The sequence below is a fragment of the Camelus dromedarius genome, chromosome 23 (assembly GCF_036321535.1).
Source record: "Camelus dromedarius isolate mCamDro1 chromosome 23, mCamDro1.pat, whole genome shotgun sequence".
In the NCBI taxonomy this organism is placed as follows: Eukaryota; Metazoa; Chordata; class Mammalia; order Artiodactyla; family Camelidae; genus Camelus; species Camelus dromedarius.
In genome coordinates, this window is record NC_087458.1 from 24,960,976 (window position 1) to 24,980,223 (window position 19,248).

General features: G+C 54.4%; 1 protein-coding gene across 1 annotated transcript in view; it reads left to right on the forward strand.

Moving 5' to 3' along the window:
* The window catches only part of LHX4 (LIM homeobox 4), a 41,579-nt gene extending 23,355 nt beyond the window's left edge, over positions 1–18,224 (forward strand). Inside the window, exons 3-6 of the mRNA XM_064478052.1 lie at positions 9,099–9,301; positions 13,914–14,068; positions 14,473–14,644; positions 16,808–18,224. Of these exons, the coding sequence (XP_064334122.1) occupies positions 9,099–9,301; positions 13,914–14,068; positions 14,473–14,644; positions 16,808–17,202 (925 nt within the window). The 3' untranslated portion in view covers positions 17,203–18,224. The remainder of the gene's footprint in view (positions 1–9,098; positions 9,302–13,913; positions 14,069–14,472; positions 14,645–16,807) is intronic.
* The last annotated feature ends 1,024 nt before the right edge of the window (positions 18,225–19,248 follow it).

Below are 19,248 nucleotides of genomic sequence, written 5' to 3' on the forward strand. Positions count from 1 at the left end.
CAACGACACACCTGCTGGGCAACACTTACACACACACACACACACGCTCTAGCAAATTGTGCTTCAGGAGCTCACAAGGGGAGGGTCTCTTTGATGTGTGACTTTCCATAATTTCTGAATAGTTTATAGTCTAATTCCCTCGCTAAGCAAATTAAACCTTTTAAGGTAACGATCAGATGGCCCAGATAGTAGCTGTGCGTATGGACATTTGTAAGATTCAAACACACTGGTGGGACCAGGCCCACAGTCATTTGCAAAGGCCTGTAATCAAGGCAGAAGCAATTACTTAGCTGAGCAGTACCCCCTGGGACCTGAGGCCGTATATCAGGCGGTGATGAGTCCCCGGATTATCTGTCTGTCGGGCCCAGAGCGCTCCCGTTCAGCTGTGCCCGCCCACCCTCCGCCCTCCCGGAGCCCAGCCTCGGGGTGAAGGCTCCTGACATCTGTGGAACCTGCATCTGGAAACCTTTCTGCCTTGGGGGCATCTGTCTGGAACCAAATAGTTGCAGATCAGATGGCATCTGGGCTGTGGAAACATGGTCTCCAAGCAAAGAGAGATCAGGGTGATGGAGTGGGAGATGGGGGCGGCTTCTTTGAAAACATACCAGCCAGTGGCAGCAGGCTGTCTCCTTCCCCTCCCAACCCCTGCCATTCAGGTACCAAGTCACGAGGTCCCGCCTCCAAAATCCCCTCTCTTTCCATTCTCTCTGCCTCTTTCCTCTCTCAGGCCTCTCTCAAGCTTTTCCAGTCGGCAGCCCCTCCCCTCTCATCCCCTCTGGGCCAGGCTATGACTTCCTGCCACAAGCCCCTCTTTGGCCATGTTGCCCTCACAGCTCCTGCAATTCCTGAGCCCAGCGCTCAGGGGCCCGTGGCCTGCTGAGTCTCTGGCTGAGGTCAGACAAGGGTCCAGTGAGAGCCAGTCTCTGGCTTGTTGCTCCGGTTCCTGGGATCTGCCAGTGCCCCTGGAAGCCCCACTTGAGGAAAAGCCACGGACCAGCTTTGGGCCCAGTGGTAGTCTTGGGTGTGGTGGGTCAGTGCAGCGGGCTGGCCTGGGCTGTGGTGGCAGCGGGGTGGGACGCAGCTGCCTGTCACAGGCTTGCCGCACCACCGCTGAGAATGCGTCCTTAGGTCTTGAAGGGCTCAAGAATCAACAGGCAACCTGCAGATGCTGCAGGAGGGCTGAGCGCCTCCATTACACAGCATTTCTGGAAGAATGGTCCCTGCCAGAGCAGCATGGGGTCATCCGCGCGGGGCTTGTGAAAAGTGTGGATTCTGGGCCTAGAATCAGGAGTCAGGGATCGCTTTTCTGCTTTGAAGCAAACATCCCAGGTGGCGCTTCTGCACAGGGTAATTTGGTAATAGCTGAGCTAACAACTTGGCAGAGAAGAATTAGCCCAGAGTAAGGAGGGCAGATTAGGTGGCTGGGGGAAGGAGGGAGACTGTGTTGGGCCAGTTGTTGACCGCTCTCAACCTGTCCCCATCTCTGGAAAGGGAATAATAATACGACAGGTTGGGCTGTTGTATGCTTTCAACAAGATAGCTCACGTGAAATCCCCTGGTGCATGCTACATGCACAAAAATTAAGAGGGGTGGGCTTGTAGAAGAGGGTCAGATCCTACATGTCCCATTGCTTCTTGGGCAGCAAACCTAGCCCCAGCAAGGAAAGCAGGGAAGTTTGGCTGGAGGAAGAGAGAGTTGGGCTGTAAACCTTTTTCTGCCAGTAACTGGGCTGTGTGATGTTGGGCAAGACCCTGATCCTCTCTGAGCCCCTGTTTCCTTCTGTTTAAATGAGGAGGTTGAACCAGGTCACTGGTTCTAAAGCTTTTCCAGCTGCATTCATCTCAAAGTAGTATTGAATGCTCATTGAAAAGAACATTATATTAAAAACTACAAATAAAAAGCAGAGCCAGTAGGGCAGTTCTGGTGGGCCTGGGAGGTGTATGTATGAGTGTGTGGAAGGAGCTGTGTTCCCCTCCCCCAGGCTCTAGCATTCTCTGGTGTCAGGCTGTTCCCAAATATGGCCCCGCCTATGTCTGGAGAAGGCTGACCATTCTTGGGCAGAACTCTGGGTGTTGTGACATGGCTGTGGTAGTGATATATGTTGGAAATATTGGTACATACAGTAACAGTAAATAGCAGCGACTTACCTGTCAAGTGTGGTGATAGAGAAAAGAAATACATGGAGGGAAGTGTCAACTGGGAAAAATATACGGCCGGCAGTAAATCACCACCAAGCAATTAAAGCATAAAATTAAGTTGTGTGGTAGGTATTTTGTCTCCTCTGGCCGGTGCCCTGGGTTGCGGCAGCTCCCACACACGGGAGGCTGGCGTGGGCCTGGGCTGGCCCCCACTGACTGCCCCCAGTGGCCCAGAGAAAGGAAGAGTGTTGGGTTCAAATCCCAGCTCCACTGCTTAGGGATGGCTGTGAGGACTCTGAAACATTTCTTACCCTCTCTGAACATGTTTTCTCATCTACAAATGCGGGGACATGTGTTAATATATAAAAGAGGAGTGGGTTATTCACTACGTATCACCAAATTGTCACTGCGCACATATCCTGGGCCAGGCACCGCTCTAGGCATTCGATTCAGCAGTGAGCCAAGCGGATGCAGCCCCGCTGTCACAGAGGCTGCCTCTTAGAGAGGGAGGAAGAGGATGCAACAAATACACAAGAGAAGTGCGGCACCTCCATGGGAGCTGAGTGTGAAGGAAAAGGACGTGCTGGGGAGGACGTGGCCAAGGAATGCCCCCCCGAGGAGGTGACATTTGAGGGCAGACCTGTAGAAAATGCAGGATTGAGCCACGTAGGAATCCAGGAAAAGAGCTCCAAGCCCAGGAAGCAGCTCAGGGCCCGAGGAGCCGGCGTGGTTGGGGAGAGAGAGCGCGCAGAGCGGGAGGGTCGGGACTAGAAATGTAACGGGGCTGAATGGTGTGGGGTCTTGGAGGCCAGTTAGGGGGCTTTGGCTTTTACTCTGAGTGACAAGGGCCTGCTGAAAGGTTTCAAGCTGGGGAGGGAGACAGTCTGACTCAGGATTGCCATGGCCACTGCGTGGAGGATGGATTGTTGGGCAAGGGCTGGGGCCAGGGGACTGGTTAGGGGACAGCTGTGGGCGAGGGGAGATGGTGGCCAGAACTGGGGAGGCAGAGGTGGAGATGTGAGAAGTGGTCCAGCTCTTGATAAAATTTTGGGTGGAGCCAATGGGGTTTGCTGACGGATCTGATGAAGGTGTCCACGATTGTCGGCCTGAGCAACTGGAAGAATGAATTCACCCTTCTCATACGGGGAAGATCGCCAGAGGAGCAGATTCGGGGGGACGATCAGGAGTTTGGTTTTGGGTGTCCAAGGCAAGATGTGAGGAGGCTGTGGGATGTACCCACCTGGAGTTCGTGGGGAGGCTTGGGGCAGAGATGGAAGTGAGATCCCCAGGGCTTTGAGGTGGACAGGGAAGAGGTGTGGGAGATGGAGAGGTGGCTGCCAGAGGGAAGGAGGAGAATTGATGGTGTAAATTCCACCAGAGGCCAGCAGGCTTGAGGCCCAGAAAGAGCCAGTGATTCAGTCTGAGTCTAAAGGCAGGAAAAGACTGATGTCCCAGCTCAAGGCAGTCAGGCAGGAGGCATTTGTTCTTGCTCTTGGGAGGGTCAGCCCTTTGGTTCTCTTCAGGCCTTTGCCTGATTGTGTGAGGCCCACCACACGGAGGAGGGCAACCTGCTTTCCTCTGTCTCCTGATTCAAATGTTAATCTAGCCCAAACACTCACAGACATGCCCAGAAAAATGTCTGACCAAATATCTGGGTACCCGTGGCCCAGTCGACATGTGAAATTAACCATCGGAGTCGATTCAGTGCAAGAGTGGGAACAGGGGCATTAGAGACTCTGCGCACAGACTCCTCTATTGAGGGCTTTTTACCCCAAAAGGAGCAGAGAAATGGGTGGTAGATGGAAGGAGATGTGGGGTCAAAAGAGGTATTTTTTTTTAAGCGGCAGAAATAAGAGTATGCTGTATGCCACTGGGCAGGGGATGTGGTCGAGAGGGGACATTAATGATGTAGGAGGCAAGGGGGCTCTGTGCCCAGGTGGGCGGTCGGCCTCCATCAGGTGCACAGTCGGTTTGGCTGTAGGAAGCCCAGAGATGTGGGCAAGTGGGTGGGGGGTGGGATGATGGGAGTGCCTGGCAGTCCTGTGCTGACGGCTTCTCTTTTCTTCTGGAGGTAGGAAGCCGGTTCACTGGCTGAGACAGAGGATAGAGGGCTTGAGAGGGAGAAGGTGTCTGGGAGCGCGGAGGGGGCAGTGGTTGGACTCGGGGAGTGTACTGTGCTGTTCTTGAGGTCTAGACCCTGAGTGTAAAGATAGCCCGGCCAGCGAGGTGGCGCGTTCCCTCAGCCCTGCTCAGCCAGCCAGTGCTGGGGGCAGGGGGCAGGGGGCTGAGGGTGTGGGTAAGAGAGGGATTCGTAAGATGGACCATGGAGCCTTTGCTGGGTGAGGAGGGAAGCGAGGCCACGAGGGGAGTTTGGGACAGTGAGAAGGAGGAACTGGTCCCGGCCGGGTGGCAGGCTCGGGGAGTCGGGGTGCTGCGGGTGTGCGCGGGAAGGGCAGGAGGGGTGGCCGGATGGTGCGATGGTTGGAAGTTATTCCTGGAGGCGCTGCAGTTCCTGGTAGCAAGGTCTAGGGTGGACCGTGGAGGTGAGTGGCTGAGGAAGGGTGGGGCCGGTGACCTTCAGGAGAAGAGGTCAAAGAATTGAGAGGGCAGGGGCAGGCGGGGCTGCCGTGGGGATACTGACGTCGCGGAGGATATGGCAGCAGGGACGGTGAGAGTGATGGTGAGGCAGGAAACTCGCCCAGGGACTGGGGGTGGAGCCATGACTGCCGCAGAGAGGGGGTGGGGTGTGGCCCGAGGGTGGTGGTGAGGACCCGGTGAGGATGCAACCACAGGGGCACACAGCAGGCACTTGGTAAACAGGAGTTGCTTTTATTAGCCGTGTGTCAGCAACCAGAGTATGCTACCTGGCCTAACTGTTGGACAGAAGTTAAAATCAGGAATGTGCTGGAACCTCTGTGGTGTAGGATTTACATGCACCTGTTTCTAGAAGGTGTGGTGCCTGCCAGGCCTCCTGTTGCCCTTTCTGCAGGAGCCAGACACCCCGCCCTGGACAGCAGGCTGGCCAGGCCTGTCAAGAGGGACAGGGGTGGACAGATAAATGGGCGGAAGGAACAGAGGGTGAGACCAAGGACACAGGCCTGGCCCCCTTCCCGGGTCAGGGGCAGCCCCTGATGTCAGCTGTGACGTCTGGTGCACTTCCCCAGCCAGCTGCCCGGGCCCCCCTTGCAGGAAGGTGGCACCAGGGTCAGCTGGTGGGCTGGGGTGACAGCCTGCGGGGGAAGGCTCCCCGGACAGCCCCTGCCTCGCAGGACTGAGAGCCTCATGCTCAGGGGCTCAGAGCAGCTGGGGATGCTTGAGGGGGACGGGGTCCCTCTGCCCCAGTTCTAGGCCAGGGGAGGGGCATCTCTGGTGTTTGCTGCCTCTGATGCCCACGTGCACCAGCTGTGCTGTCAGAAGCCCGGAGTTCCAATCCTGGTCTTTTCATTCATTGCCTGTGTGAGCGGCAGCTGGTACCCCACCAGTCTGAGCCCGGTTTCTCACCTGTCAGAAGGTATCATAACACCTACCTTTCAGGTTGAGCACTCAGGAGACATCTGTGGAACGAGTGTGATGATGAAAGCAGTGGGAAGTTTGTTTTCATGAACTGCGGGCCTCATTTCAATGGGGGAGGGGTCAGATCTCTTCTTAGAAAAGCTTGCAGGAGCTGCAGCTGAGGGCTGATCCTTCCCCGACTGCTTCAGACACGGGCTTTCAAGAGCAGTTGGGTGCACAAGTTCCTTCCTGCCCACATCCCCTCCTCGGAGGTCTCTGTTGTCTGCCTGCTGCCTGCTGGGCAGGGAGGAGAGAATTGCCGGTGGTGTAGGTCTGGGGAGGAAGGTAACATGAGCCCCTGGCAAGTCCTTCCTTGCATTTTCTCTGTCGTTTGGATCCGCTCCAGCTGCTTTCCCTGGGGAAGCCAGCTGTCCCTGGAGGCCTGGCCAGGCAGGGCTAACCAGAGAGGCTGTCTTTCTGGTGAGTGAAGACAGGGCTCTGCACACTGTAGGTGCGCAGTGAGAGGATGCAGAGGAGCCAAAAGGTGTCCCTGATCTGCAGCATCCTCCGGATTTGGTCAGGTTGGCTAGACTGTTGGTTCTGCGGAGCAGCCAAGTTCACAGTGTTACCTCGTTTGGGACCATGGAGTGTTAACTGTGACCGTCTCATTATTGCCTGTCACAGAACGAGTCGTGTAGCCTCTCCAGGCCGTGGCTGTCTCACCTGTGGGCTGGTCTAAGATCTGGAAGCTCAGGGACATCTTCATGCCATCTGCACCCCCACAGGACAGCACCTTATTCTGGGTCCACTGATTCTGACCGGAAGTGGAGGTGGGGGTGCCCCTGGGGGCTGGGCCACACTGGGGGAGTCCTGTGGGACCAGCGGGTGTACGCGGTCCCCTCGGGGAGGGTCCCATTGGCTGTGCTCCAGGGGGGAAAGGTAATAAGGAACAACTTCCACTTACCATCGGTATAAATCCCACAATCAGGAAAATTGCTTCAATTGCTAAAAAACGCTGGTGGGAAAGTCCATTTATTTTTCATTTTTCTTGTGCACTTGCCACCCTCATGCATGAATCACTGTCTGTATGTAGATTAAATTTATACCCCCGTTATCTTTCATGTCTCTGGGGCGCTGGTGTCAGCTGGGTTTCTGGTTACTGAAAGCCACTTCGTGTTCTTAGCAGGGAGAGAGATGGGGCCCTCCCCGTGGCCGGGGCCGCTGTGGGGTCTTCTGTCTGGAGTCTCTGCTCAGCCTTCCTCCCGCTCCAATCTCCGCCCACTTGGTTTGGCCACAAGATAGAACCTGCTTTTTGGGAAACTCTGTTTCTTGTCTGGAGCTGCTTCTGCTCCAGCCTTTGTAGTAAAAGATTTGGACACTCTGGGTTTCAGGTGGTTTATTTGGGAGGGTTTGCAGTGAGCGGAATGAAGGCATGGTTTCATTTTGAACACCTGCTGTGTGAACTGGCCTGGACTGGATAGAAAAACTACAGGCATTTTGAAAAAAACACCCTAGGAATACATATGCAGCCTTCTTTTCTCTTTGTCTCACACACACACACACACACACACACACACACACACACACACACACACACACACACACACACACACACACACACACAGTAGAGCCGGGTGCCTGCCTGCCTTCTCTAACACAGGCGACGTGGTTAGACAGCAGTGGTCCAAGGAGCCTGGTTCTCACCTGTGCTCTAGGAGGTACAGAACCACCTAGAACTGACATTATACTCTGTTCTCCATCCTCAGATGTAGCCATCTCCGTGCACATTCCCTAAAAGCATGGTTCTTTATTCACTGATTTGCTTATTCAACTAACGTTATTTCTACTTTTCTGGGTCCTGGACTTTGAAATCTGATGAAACCTTTGAAACACTTTGAAAACCTGATGGAAGCCCAGGCCCCGCTCCTGCTGCACAATTCTGAACAACTTGGGGGTGGTTTACAGAGCCCGCCCCTGAGCGCCAGGCTGAGAATACCTGCCCTAAAGAGGCCTGCTCCCATGACTGCCAGCCTCCTCACAAAACCGAGAGGCATTCCAGGAGCTCAGAAGTCTGGGGGCCGTCCAAGCGAATGCCTCAGCCCCTCACACCCCAACACCCTTCTCAGATCTTGTCTCAGAAGAGCAGTCCCTGGGGCCACAGTCCTGGCTCTTTTGGGGTTACCCATCTAGACTTAGAGAACCCCACTTCTCTCTGTGACACATGTCCCTGGGAGGGGGGCTGAGGCCTCAGCTGGCCACGCCTGCTCCAGGCCCCGGCAGCCCCCCAGCAGGTATCATTACTGCACAAGAGACCCATCATTCTGCATTAATCTGGGATTCATCATGATAGCCATGACCATAATTAATTTATTTGGTATTAATGTGGATGAAATATGTACTGTCCTTTCAGGGGAAATCGGGCTGCCTATAAGCATTAGTTAAAAGGACCATTAAAATCAAACCTTCCCCAGATCCATTAGGCGAAGTCTTTCATCCTGAAGAAGATAAAGTTCTGCTGTGTGAAATGTCATGAATAATTAGGTTGATTGCTGTTTTAAACTCTGCCCCTTCCTCCCCGATCCCTCACGCTTCCCTCCTGAAGCAGGGAAGGCTCACCTGCAGCCGGGCACCTCGCTTCACCGCCGTGTCCGCACTGGCCCCGAATTCCCCTCTGGCCTCTGTGACTGCTGGCGTGGCTCTGTGTGCATGGCCAGAACGGGGAACCGGGCTTTAATGACCCAACTGGACTGTATTTTCAATGGCTCTACTTCTCTTCCCTGACCAGCCTTGGGCCAGGATGGTGGTGTCTTCCTCTTGCCTTGGTGGTGCTCCAGAAAGGTGTAGACAAGGGGAGGTCTAAGGCAGCATTTTTCAGACTGAGGTCTGCAGACTCCCTGCCCTGAATGGTGCAGGGGCACGAAATGCAGCTTCCTGGGCCCACATCTCAGGGGCTGTGCATGGGAAGAGGATGGAAGCTGGAGGGCTTTGGTGATTGCTGGACGGAAGGGAGAGACAGGAGAGGGAAACCGTTGGGTTAGCCCCCTTCTGCTCTCAAAGTACGATTTCTCTGGAGCTCCCGTGTGGACCCTGGCGTGTGCGGTGTCCCAGCCACACAGGCTCCTCCTGCAGGGGGCACGTGAAAAGGTACTTCCTCTGATGCTTTATGCACACAGGGTATGGGCACATACAGTTGCTCTGTGGTGCTGGTCCTTTAGGTGTCACCATAAAGTTGAAACCAGGAGGCAGAGGGTGAAACAGCCTGCTCAGCAGGACTTAAAAACTCCTGCCACCTGCCCAGGTGAATTGATGGGGGAGTTAATCAGGCAATTCAGAGGGCATGACGCAATGAGGCTGGTTGGAGGCCGAAGGGGACGAGGTGTAAGCACTGGGTGGTCCAGGGTGGTGGGGTGGGGAGGGGGCAGACCTCCCTTCTCCTTGAGCTCTAATCCTTTCCTGCTGTCCTGACAGGCGCTTCGGCACAAAATGCACGGCCTGCCAGCAGGGCATCCCCCCGACCCAGGTGGTCCGCAAGGCGCAGGACTTCGTCTACCACCTGCACTGCTTCGCCTGCATCATCTGTAGCCGGCAGCTGGCCACGGGGGACGAGTTCTACCTCATGGAGGACGGGCGGCTGGTGTGCAAGGAGGACTACGAGACGGCCAAGCAGAACGGTAATCAGCACTGCCCTGCTCTGTCCCTGCTCCCGACCTCCGAGCTGGCCTGACCTCTGTCCGGCCTGAGTCCGGGCTGCCCACCCCCAGAGCCGCGCTCACACCCTGCCTCCTCTGAGCACCATTCCCCAGACGCCTGCAGGGGATGAACACCCACCCCCCAGCCCTTAGCACTAGCTGCTCCACTGAAGCCTCAATCACGTTATGATTACTGAGAGCCTGCCTGTATCCCACGCCAGGACTTTGGCTCAGGAGCAGCTGGGGACCTTGTGCTCATCAACTCGGTGGCTCCTTGCCTGGGGTGGGGCTGAAAGGTGCTCCGTCTACAGCCTTGTATGTAGGGGTGCACACTGTCTCAGCACCAACACCTCAAAGGCTTCAGACAAACAGAGCTCTCGCATTGGCCTAAGTCACCCTTGGAACAGGTCGGCTAGAATTTCAGTTAATTGTGTTCTGTTTCCCCTCTCTGACTGCGGGCTTCTTGAGGGCAGGGACTCAGGGGTGATGACTGTGTGTCTCCCAAAGCCCCGCACGTGGGAGCAGATGCTCAGGCAGTCTCTACATTCAGGGAGACTCCAACTCAACCCCCTACCCCCACCTACCCCGCCACCCTTCCCCAGCTGCCTCAGGGCCCTGTCGGTGGTCTGCACAGAAGCTCACGGCAAAGGCTGATGTCAGGCCCCAGCAGTTAGCCCCCACCCCTGGAAAGCCTGCCTTCACAGGGGCAGCCGGGGCAGCAGCTGCTCCTGCCCTCCAAGGCCGTGTTCTTGGGCAGCCCTGGGTCTTTCTCGGGCCTTTCCAGGGCCCTGACGGGGCTTGGACCTCTCACCAGCCCCCAGCTCCCTGGGGCTCCCTCAGGAAGGCCAAGCCCGACCCACCACATCCTGCTGCCCCACCTCGGGCTCCTCACTCTCGGCGGTGGTGGCAGGTGGTGTGCCCCCGACCCTGGCTCCCAGTGTGGCATTTGGCCAGACTCAGCCTGGGCGTCTCAGATGCACAAACTCACGAAACATCAAGGTCGTCTGCCTTTGACTAGAGTTTGTATCAATGCAGGGTGTTGCTGCGGGAAGCTCTTGCTGACAGCTCTGGGCGTGATGGAAAAAAAAAAGCAGCAGCAATTTCATGTATCTCCTTCCAGATCTTTCCTGGGTCCCCCCATATATATTCTATAGATGGGATCCGTACAGGGAGAAATTAGTTTTTTGCTTAATACATGCGGTTAAAATAAAGGGTTTGTGGTGGTGAGGAGGCCCTTTTGGTGAGCCACCTTGGCGGGAGGCGGGAGGGCTGGCACCGCGGGGGCTCCCTCTCTTCCCCCACCACCTCCACAGCCCTGGCCTTGGGGATGGACAGCCTTTCAGCCTCTTCTCTGTCCAGGTTATTGCAAGCCTGGTCCCAGGCTCTTTGCCTTAACGTATTAATCTACTCTGGTTCCTTAATACTCACTCGGTGCTCTTGCTTTGGAGTGAATTATGATGTCACAGAGGATTAGGGCATCTAGTCAGGGCTAAACCAGCAGTGCAGAGGGACTCAGAGATCCCACACTGCCTCTGGAACTCTCACGGCCTTCACCAGAGATGCTGGGGATGCAGGCCTCCCCCAGGACGGGCAGCTGCTTCTTGCTGTCAGAGGCCTTGTTTAGACTCACGTCCTGGAATCCACTACTGTGGATGGTTTGAGAGACGGGGCAGACCAGCTGGGGAGGCAGGAAGGGCCCAGTGGAGCTAGCACTTTTGTGGAGCATTGTTTGCACCACAGCAGACCTCTGTAGGACCATGGGAAGACACTGGATTTGGCATCAGGGGCTGGTGGGCATCTCTGCCTGGCCACGCACTAACCTGGGGGACCCCTGGCAAGGTGTGTGCCTGCTCGAGCCATGGCTTCTCAGCTCAGTATGGGGGATAAGAGCACCTGCCACGCAGGGCTGTTTCCTGAGGTTGAAATAGGCTGACATTTGTGGAACAAGACGTTAAATGAGGGCGAGACCAGCGTGTCAGAGAAATGCAAACAGAGGGAGAGAAATGCAAACAGAGGGAGAGATCTGCTTTAGGTTTTCCAGCAGCTGAAGGTTACAGTGTTTCTGGTGCGTTCCTCCTGCCTCCGCTGTCAGCGAGACAGGGGCGACTCCATCCCGTGAAATCTGGGTGATCTTTAGTGCATCAGGACACCTTGATCTGCTGTGGGGCTTTGGGCTCTCTCTTTTATGTTTTCATTCCTCCTTGCTAATCTAAACCCTCTTTCAGGCCTACACAAAAGATCGAATATCAGCTATTTGTATCTTGGTGTGAGTGATTTTGTTCATTTGTTACATCTTCCTGGATATTTGCATTTTCAATACAATGAGGTTGCCTTTTATGCCAGGGACACATGCTAGGAGACCTTGCATAATTCAAAAGTAACATATTTTAGGACTAATTTTCCCCATAGGAATTAATGTAAAAAGTGGGGGGGATGTATTCTGGGCGCACATAAATCCATAACCAGCGACATGTGTCTTTGCCTTAATGCTACTTTTTATTTTCTCAGCACTCTCTCCATCCCTCCCAGATGCTCTCTCCTAAATTAACAGCCTCGGGTATCATGGGCTTGCTTGGCCTTCCTCATAGTGTTTTATCACATTCAACTTCCGTATCAAAGTTATTGATTTTTGGGTACATTTTTCAGCACGAGCACTGCCACTGCTACTTAATGAATACTTGGATGACATTGTTATAGGATATAAAAAAGATTTTAAATTATAATAACCGTGAATGTTAAAATAACAGCATAATAGTCCCCATAATCGCAGGAAGAAAGTTCTGCGCACGTGGCCAGCCATGGGGAACCCAGGGGCCACCAACCCAGGACCACGGGGGTTGGTCCCAGTGGCACTGCCATCTGGCCATGGTGAGAACCATTTCTAATTCACTAGGCCAACCTATTTTGACATTAAGCAATTCTCAATGAATTAAAAACTTTTCGGCGGTTTCATTATTTCCATTTCTGTATATGAAGACTATAGACATTTTAAAGTGCGCTGTCTCGTACTGCAGCAGATGCTGTCATGCTGTTACTTCTGTGACTTCGGCCAGAGGGAGGCGGATGCTTACAACGGAATTGAAAGAATTTTGGAGTTTTTCCTTAGTGTCAGCCTCCGTGGCTCCGGAATTCTTCCTCTGTGGGCCGAGGGCTCCAGGGAGAGCCTCAGGTGGCAGGGCTTCCATGATGACAATGGCTCTGCTGGGGAAGAAACAGCCCCAGGAGGAGAGAGGACTGGGGGCCTTGTCCCCACTCTGCTGCACGCACGACTGTTGTAGGGCCAGCTCGGGCTGCACGCTGACTTAATTCCTACAATGTGCCGCCCACATAGGCTGCAGAGAAATTAGGGACCTTCCCACGTTACTCACTCAATGAGAATGGGGAACCCAAGACTCCAAGAAAAAAACCTCTTAGAATTGTTGTGAGGATCATGTACACATAAAGCTCTTAGATCAACACCAGGCACGTTGCAGGAGCTTCATAAACATTGGCTATTATCGCTGTTCCTAAGAGAGGGTTTTCTTGAAGGGAAGGGAAGGAAGAAAGGGAGATAGGCATGGGGTGGAGACCCTTTAAAGGACACACATGGGAGGGGTACAGAGAGCCCAGAGGGCCTTGCGTAGCTGCCCACTCACTCCTCCTTGACCCCGGGGTGCTGGGCAGAGAGCGGAAGTCAGTCCAAGTGCTGAGAGAGGAACAAACCGTTTACACCTGGCTGTGTGCCGCTGAGCACACCCGGTGCCTCTCTGTGCCTAACTGTGCCCGAGAATAATCAGCGTTTGACTCAGGAACTTGAGACTCAAAATCCATTGCAGACAGCTGGTCAGTCAGCATGTTGTCCTGAATACTCTTTGGACCAGTGCTTTTGAAAAACTTTTTGACTATGATCCACAATACGAAACTCATTTTATGTTTCAACTCAGCACACATACTCGTACAGCAAACACACTTCCAGTTTTATGAAATAACACTTGCTCTTACATGCCCCAGCCTGCCCACCCCATCCCATCCATCGTATTTCCTTTTTCAGTTTTTGATCGACTTAAGTTGACTTTATAACCCACTAGTGGGCTCTGACGCAGAATTTATGAACATGGCTTAGATGACAGTGAACGCTCAGGTCACCAGGGAGGAGGAAAGGCATCGAGACCGTGGATGGGTCCTGGGGGAACAGGGGCTCCGGATGGGAGCAGGGCAGGTGTCTGGGCAGCCCAGAACACGGACTTCCTTCTGGCTCCTGCACCTTTGCTATCTTGAGGTTGGCCAACCAGAGTGTTTGTCGTGACAGGGAAATGTGCGGAACTCTACACCTTCAGTCTGAGGAGAGCCCCTGTCCGTGTGGCTGGGCTGGCAGGGGCCAGGGAGAGGCAGGGAGCTGGGGAAGGAGGACCCTGCCCTCACTTTGCAGGGACTCGGGAAGGCCTGTGGTGCAGGAGTGGGCTCCAGGGGGGTTGGGACCATCCCCCTCTGATGTTCCCCATTCTCCCTGCTGTTGCCCAGGGCGGGCAAGATGACGTGAGGAGAGGAGGAAGGGGCCACGAGACCCAGCTGCTTCAGATGCACTGGCCCCAGTAAGAAGTGGTTTTCATTGCAGATGACTCAGAGGCCGGAGCTAAGCGGCCGCGGACCACCATCACAGCGAAGCAGCTGGAGACGCTGAAGAACGCCTACAAGAACTCCCCCAAGCCTGCGCGACACGTGAGGGAGCAGCTGTCCTCGGAGACAGGCCTGGACATGAGGGTGGTACAGGTGAGACAACCGCCCCCCTGGCCCCGGGGCTTCTCTGCTGGCTGGCGGTCCTGGGCCCAGCGCCCCCTGGCTGGGCCTGGGGCAGGGAGGGAAGGGGTCCTGCTGGTCCCTGCCTCTGTGCCCTCCATGTGAGGGGAGCTTCGGGAGCAGTAGCGATGGCACCTTGTCATCGGCGGTGTCACTGATCCCCTAGGGGAGCTGGGCTCAGGGCCACGGCCCTGTGAAACTTGCTGAATCAGAGGCAGGTTTCTGAGGCCCCGGCGGAGGGCGTGGTGGGCACGTCCCACTCCTGGCCCTGAAATCTGCTGAGGCTTCAGTCTTCACTTCTTGTCTCAGGGACCCTGGGGGCTTTGGGCTCGTGATGGACGTCCCCCCCGAGCGTGTCTCCCATGCTTGTGTGGCAGGTTTGGTTTCAGAACAGAAGGGCCAAGGAGAAGCGGCTGAAGAAGGACGCGGGGCGACACCGCTGGGGGCAGTTCTACAAGAGCGTCAAGCGGAGCCGGGGAGGCAGCAAGCAGGAGAAGGAGAGCTCTGCGGAGGACTGTGGGGTTAGTGACAGTGAGCTGAGCTTCCGAGGTGAGCATGGCTGGAGGGCCGAGGCCGAGGCAGTAGGAGAGGCCCCTGGGAAGCAGTAATCCCTGACACTGGAGACGTCCTTCTCCAGGCCTTGCCAGCTCCCTCCTGAGCACAGGCTCCTCCCTGCGACTTGCGGTAAAGGGTGGGGGGAATGGTAGCGGCCCTTCCCCAGGGGGCAAGGCGGAGAAAACCAGAGCTCCGCTGCAGACACGTGGAATCTGGGTTCCCCAGGCCCGTGGGCCCCAAGGCCTCCCCTCCTTGCCTGCTGAGCGGGGCCCCCTTACCAGCCCCTTCACTCAGCACTGAAGGACGGCTGTGTCTCAGCCTGTGCCCTGGGCCCCCCTCCCGCATTGCTCCCCTTGGCAGGGGCACTGGCCTCCCTCCCACGACCCCCTAGGGTGCACCCTCTCCTCTCCTGGTTGGGGGAGGTTGGGTTCAGCAGGCCCTTTGCCCTGGGAAGTCAGTGCTGTGAGTGCACGAGAGGTGGGGACTCGCCTCATTCTGAAGTCCTGCCCCCCCCCACTGCTCACATCATCCCGTCCCCTGCACAGATGCTTTGCAGCATGTGCTACGTTCACATTTGTGCATCAGCAAAACTGCACACGGCTGCGTGGCTTGGATCCTTAGATTGTTTCTGAATAGCTATAACTGTTCTCATGAGTCCTCAAATGTGGAAGGTCTTCTGTTGTTGGGGGCCAGGGAAGAGTCCTGAGCTGGGGGTCAGAAGTCTGGTCTCCAGTTGTGGCTGTCAGATTGATTCACTTCCTTTGCACCTCAGTGTCCCCATCTGTAAATGGGGACCAACCACAGGCTGGCCTGGCCCATCTCACAGTGTTGTTGTGGGGTTCCACAAACGCAACTGGCTATGGATGTGTCTGGGGAAAGCTCAGCACATTTTCACACTTGGAAGACATGACCGTGCCCTTAGGGAGCCTGTGGCATCCACAGAGGGCCCTGGGCATGGGATGACATACAGACAGAAGGCCAAAAATGGCCATTTTACAGTGGAGCTGAGCCTTCATCTCCTGCCCCCTTTAAGGGCATGACTCCCCTCCCTCTGTTCATTTTTATTGGTGGAATGGGGGGTAGCCTAGGGCAGGCTGTCAGAAGAGATGGGTGTTGAGGTCCATTCTGGGGTGGCCTTGCTAGGAATTGATGCACAGGCCCAGGCAGGATTAGAAAGGAGGCCTGGGGGACAGCGGATGGCACGAGCTGCCTGCCAGGAGCACGGCGTCCTGAGAGGGCTGGAGCTCAGACCAGAGGCCTGCCCGTGGGGTCCTGAGGAGGGTTCAAGGGCCTTATGCTCAACTTCCAGGTCTCCTGGTTGCGGAGGTGGGAGTGGAAAGCCACTTAATCTCCTCTAAGCTGCTGAAATCAATGTCTGGAACATACAGGATTGTTTAGTCTTATTTTGTAGCTCCTTTCTGTTGGGTGCACGAGGGTCCAGGTTGACACATCATTGGTCTCTCCAGGTAATTATGTAATCTTCTTTTTCTTAAGACTAAAACTGCTCACCTCTGTTGGAGAGATGAATTCTTCCAGGTGGCAAAGATTCCATTAGATTCCCTTAATGAAATTCTTCAAGAAACAAGAAGGTCCATTTGCTTTAATCAAGTCAATACTTTGTCCCCAGTGAAGACTTATTAATAGATGGAGAGACTCAGTCCTTTAACACTGAACCTCTTTCCCGGGTAGACCAGAAGGATTTTGCACACGTGTCGCTGTAGCACGGTCCTCAGCTCCCCTGACCACATGGGCCTGCTGGTCTCCTGAACAACTAAATCAAGCACTTTTCTCAGCTTGAAGGCCTTCAGATTCAATCTTGTTAGCGCATAGTTTCTTCCATTCCATTTGTGATGTGGATAACCTATGACCCACCAAACCTCAGGCGTTTGTATTCCTCAGTGTAGCCCTCTTCATACATGAGCCACAGGGGACCAACAAGCTCACCAAACATCCGTCCAGCCTTCTGGGACCTGGGCGTTGGCTGGTGTCCGTTCTGTTTTCCCCGTGACGTGGCTCAGTCTCTGGATGCCAGGCTGACATGGTGTCTGGCTCAGGCTTGGGATTCTCTCCTGGTCATGTGTGTTCCTAGGTTGTGAAGAACAGGGGACCAGCGGAGTCCTGGCGGCTGACAATAAATCTCCGTTCTTTTGTCCACAGAGGATCAAATACTCTCAGAACTTGGCCACACCAATAGGATTTATGGCAACGTGGGGGACGTTACAGGCGGACAGTTAATGAATGGGAGCTTCTCCATGGACGGGACAGGACAATCCTATCAGGACTTGAGGGATGGGAGCCCCTATGGAATCCCCCAGTCTCCATCCTCCATATCGTCCCTGCCATCCCACGCTCCTTTGCTCAATGGGCTGGATTACACGGTGGACAGTAATTTGGGCATCATTGCGCATGCAGGGCAGGGAGTAAGCCAGACGCTGAGAGCCATGGCTGGGGGACCGACCTCTGACATCTCCACAGGAAGCAGTGTAGGCTACCCCGACTTTCCAACTAGCCCAGCCTCTTGGCTCGATGAAATGGATCATCCTCCTTTTTAAACACCTCTCCTCCCCGCCCTATCCGTCCTTCTGGCTTGAGAGAGTATCTTCAAGGATCAAGAGACTTGCCTTTTAAGGATCAAAAGTGCACCAATGTGAATTTCCATTATTTTCAATGGAAGTCCTCTGCTGATCCCTGGGAGGTCTTGGGACCCCAGTAGGGTGTGTTTTTCTGGGAAGTGGTGGGAGAGCAGCCTCCTCTCAGAACACAGCACAGGGGCGCAGAGCCCCGAGCGCTAGGATGCTGGCTTGTTGGCTCCTCCCCCGTCCTGCTTACAGGCTTTGGCTGCTCCGTGCTTGGTTGACGGGGTGACTCTCGGGCCACCTTGGCCTTCAGGAACTCTGCTCCAACTGGAGCGTCTCCTGAGCGTCTCCAGAACCACTGGTCTCACCAGAACCGAGATTCCTGAGGTTGGGGCACCATGGCCCTGGAGTGTGGATAGAAGTGATTTCTGCACCACCCTTATTGAACCCTAATTTTCAAAATAAAAAGTCACTTATTAAAGGTCAGTGGAAAGGTTTGATGGCCACAGTTTGCTATTGAAAACATGCTCCCTTCCCTCTTCTTTTTTTTTGCTGTGAAAAATATGACCTCTTTCCCACCCAGAAGTACATGCTGGAAACTATTTGTCAGTTTGGGTTTTTAAGAAATCCCATCCATACCACTGAATCCCTGATGGAAGAAGTGGTTTTCATTGCAGGTGACTCTGAGGCTGGAGCTGAGTGGCCCTGGACCATCACAGCAACTGCCTGACAAGTCCCCCTGGTGCACAATGTGCCTTTTTAATTTGCTCGTATTATTTATTTCACAAGACAGGCTGTGGGTTCCAAAATGATCAAAGCTAAAATATGGAGAGAACAGAACGACAATCAGTGAAAACATCTGTAGACATTTGGGTTCCAAACGTGCAGTCTGTTTAGCCAGATCAGCAGATGCCAGTCTCCCAGAGTTCTCAGCCGGTAGGTGACATAATTCGGTGAGTCTGTTTTGAGGGACTTGGTTTAGCTGAGGTGGTAAGCTCACCCCCTCCCTGCAGTCAAACCTCCTCAGCCCTTTAAAAATGAGAGCTTTGTCTGCTGTGCTGCTGGAGGACTCAGCTGGAGGACAGTCTTGGTGTCTTCCAAGTACGATGCTTTTCTGGTCTATCTTGGTTGGGAGGAACCATTTAGGGAGAAGCCCCCAGATTGTCCAAAGGGTACCAAGTGGTCCTTGGGCTGCATCCCTCTGGGTTGCTGGCTGGACTCCTGCAAGGCCCTGTGGTGCTCCAGTCCTGTGCTCAGAAAGGCAGAGCTCTCCGGCCGGTGGCAGTGCAGACACTCTCAGCTTGCGAGTCTGCAATAGCACACCACCCAGCCTGAGGCAAGGGCAAGGCCAGCCCCTGCTTTATGAGCTGCTGTCCCTGCGACAGACTGTACTTGTGCGGGAAATACCGTTGTGAATGGTGCTGCAACTCTCACTTTATGTCACACATCTGTCCATCATGAAGCTCTCCGCGTGAATTTAGCCAGGTGGAATTTATTCCAGTCCCCTAGGGAAATGGTGGTTGGCGTCTTCTGGCCTCCCATTCTCTTAAATATGTTCAGCAGAGTGGGAAAGGGAAAGAAGGCATTTCCTGTCTTTCCAAGGAAGTGATGAGGCCAAAGACCCAAAGGATCCTTCCTTCCGTGAATGGTTTTGAGGACCACAAAAATTTAGGCATATGGCAGGCAGACGAGAGGAAGAAATAAACACTTCCTCTTTGGCTGCTGCATCTTTTGTAATCTCCTTTCAGGACTAAACAAGTGACTTGAATTTCTTTCAAATATATAGTCAGTAAGTTCCTGGATCAGCCTTTAGGCGACCTTTTCTCTGATCGATTTTGCAGCGTACCCTTATTTTTTGATGTGCTCGATTGTCGTGATTTTTCGCTTGGGGAGTCTGCAAATGTAGACTCTCTGCCAAAGGTTCCAGGTGCAGGGATGATGGGGTGTTAAACCTGGCCACTTCTGTGCTACTGGGAATTCCCTGGTAATGTTAATATTCGGGTTGAGGATGGAGACACAAAT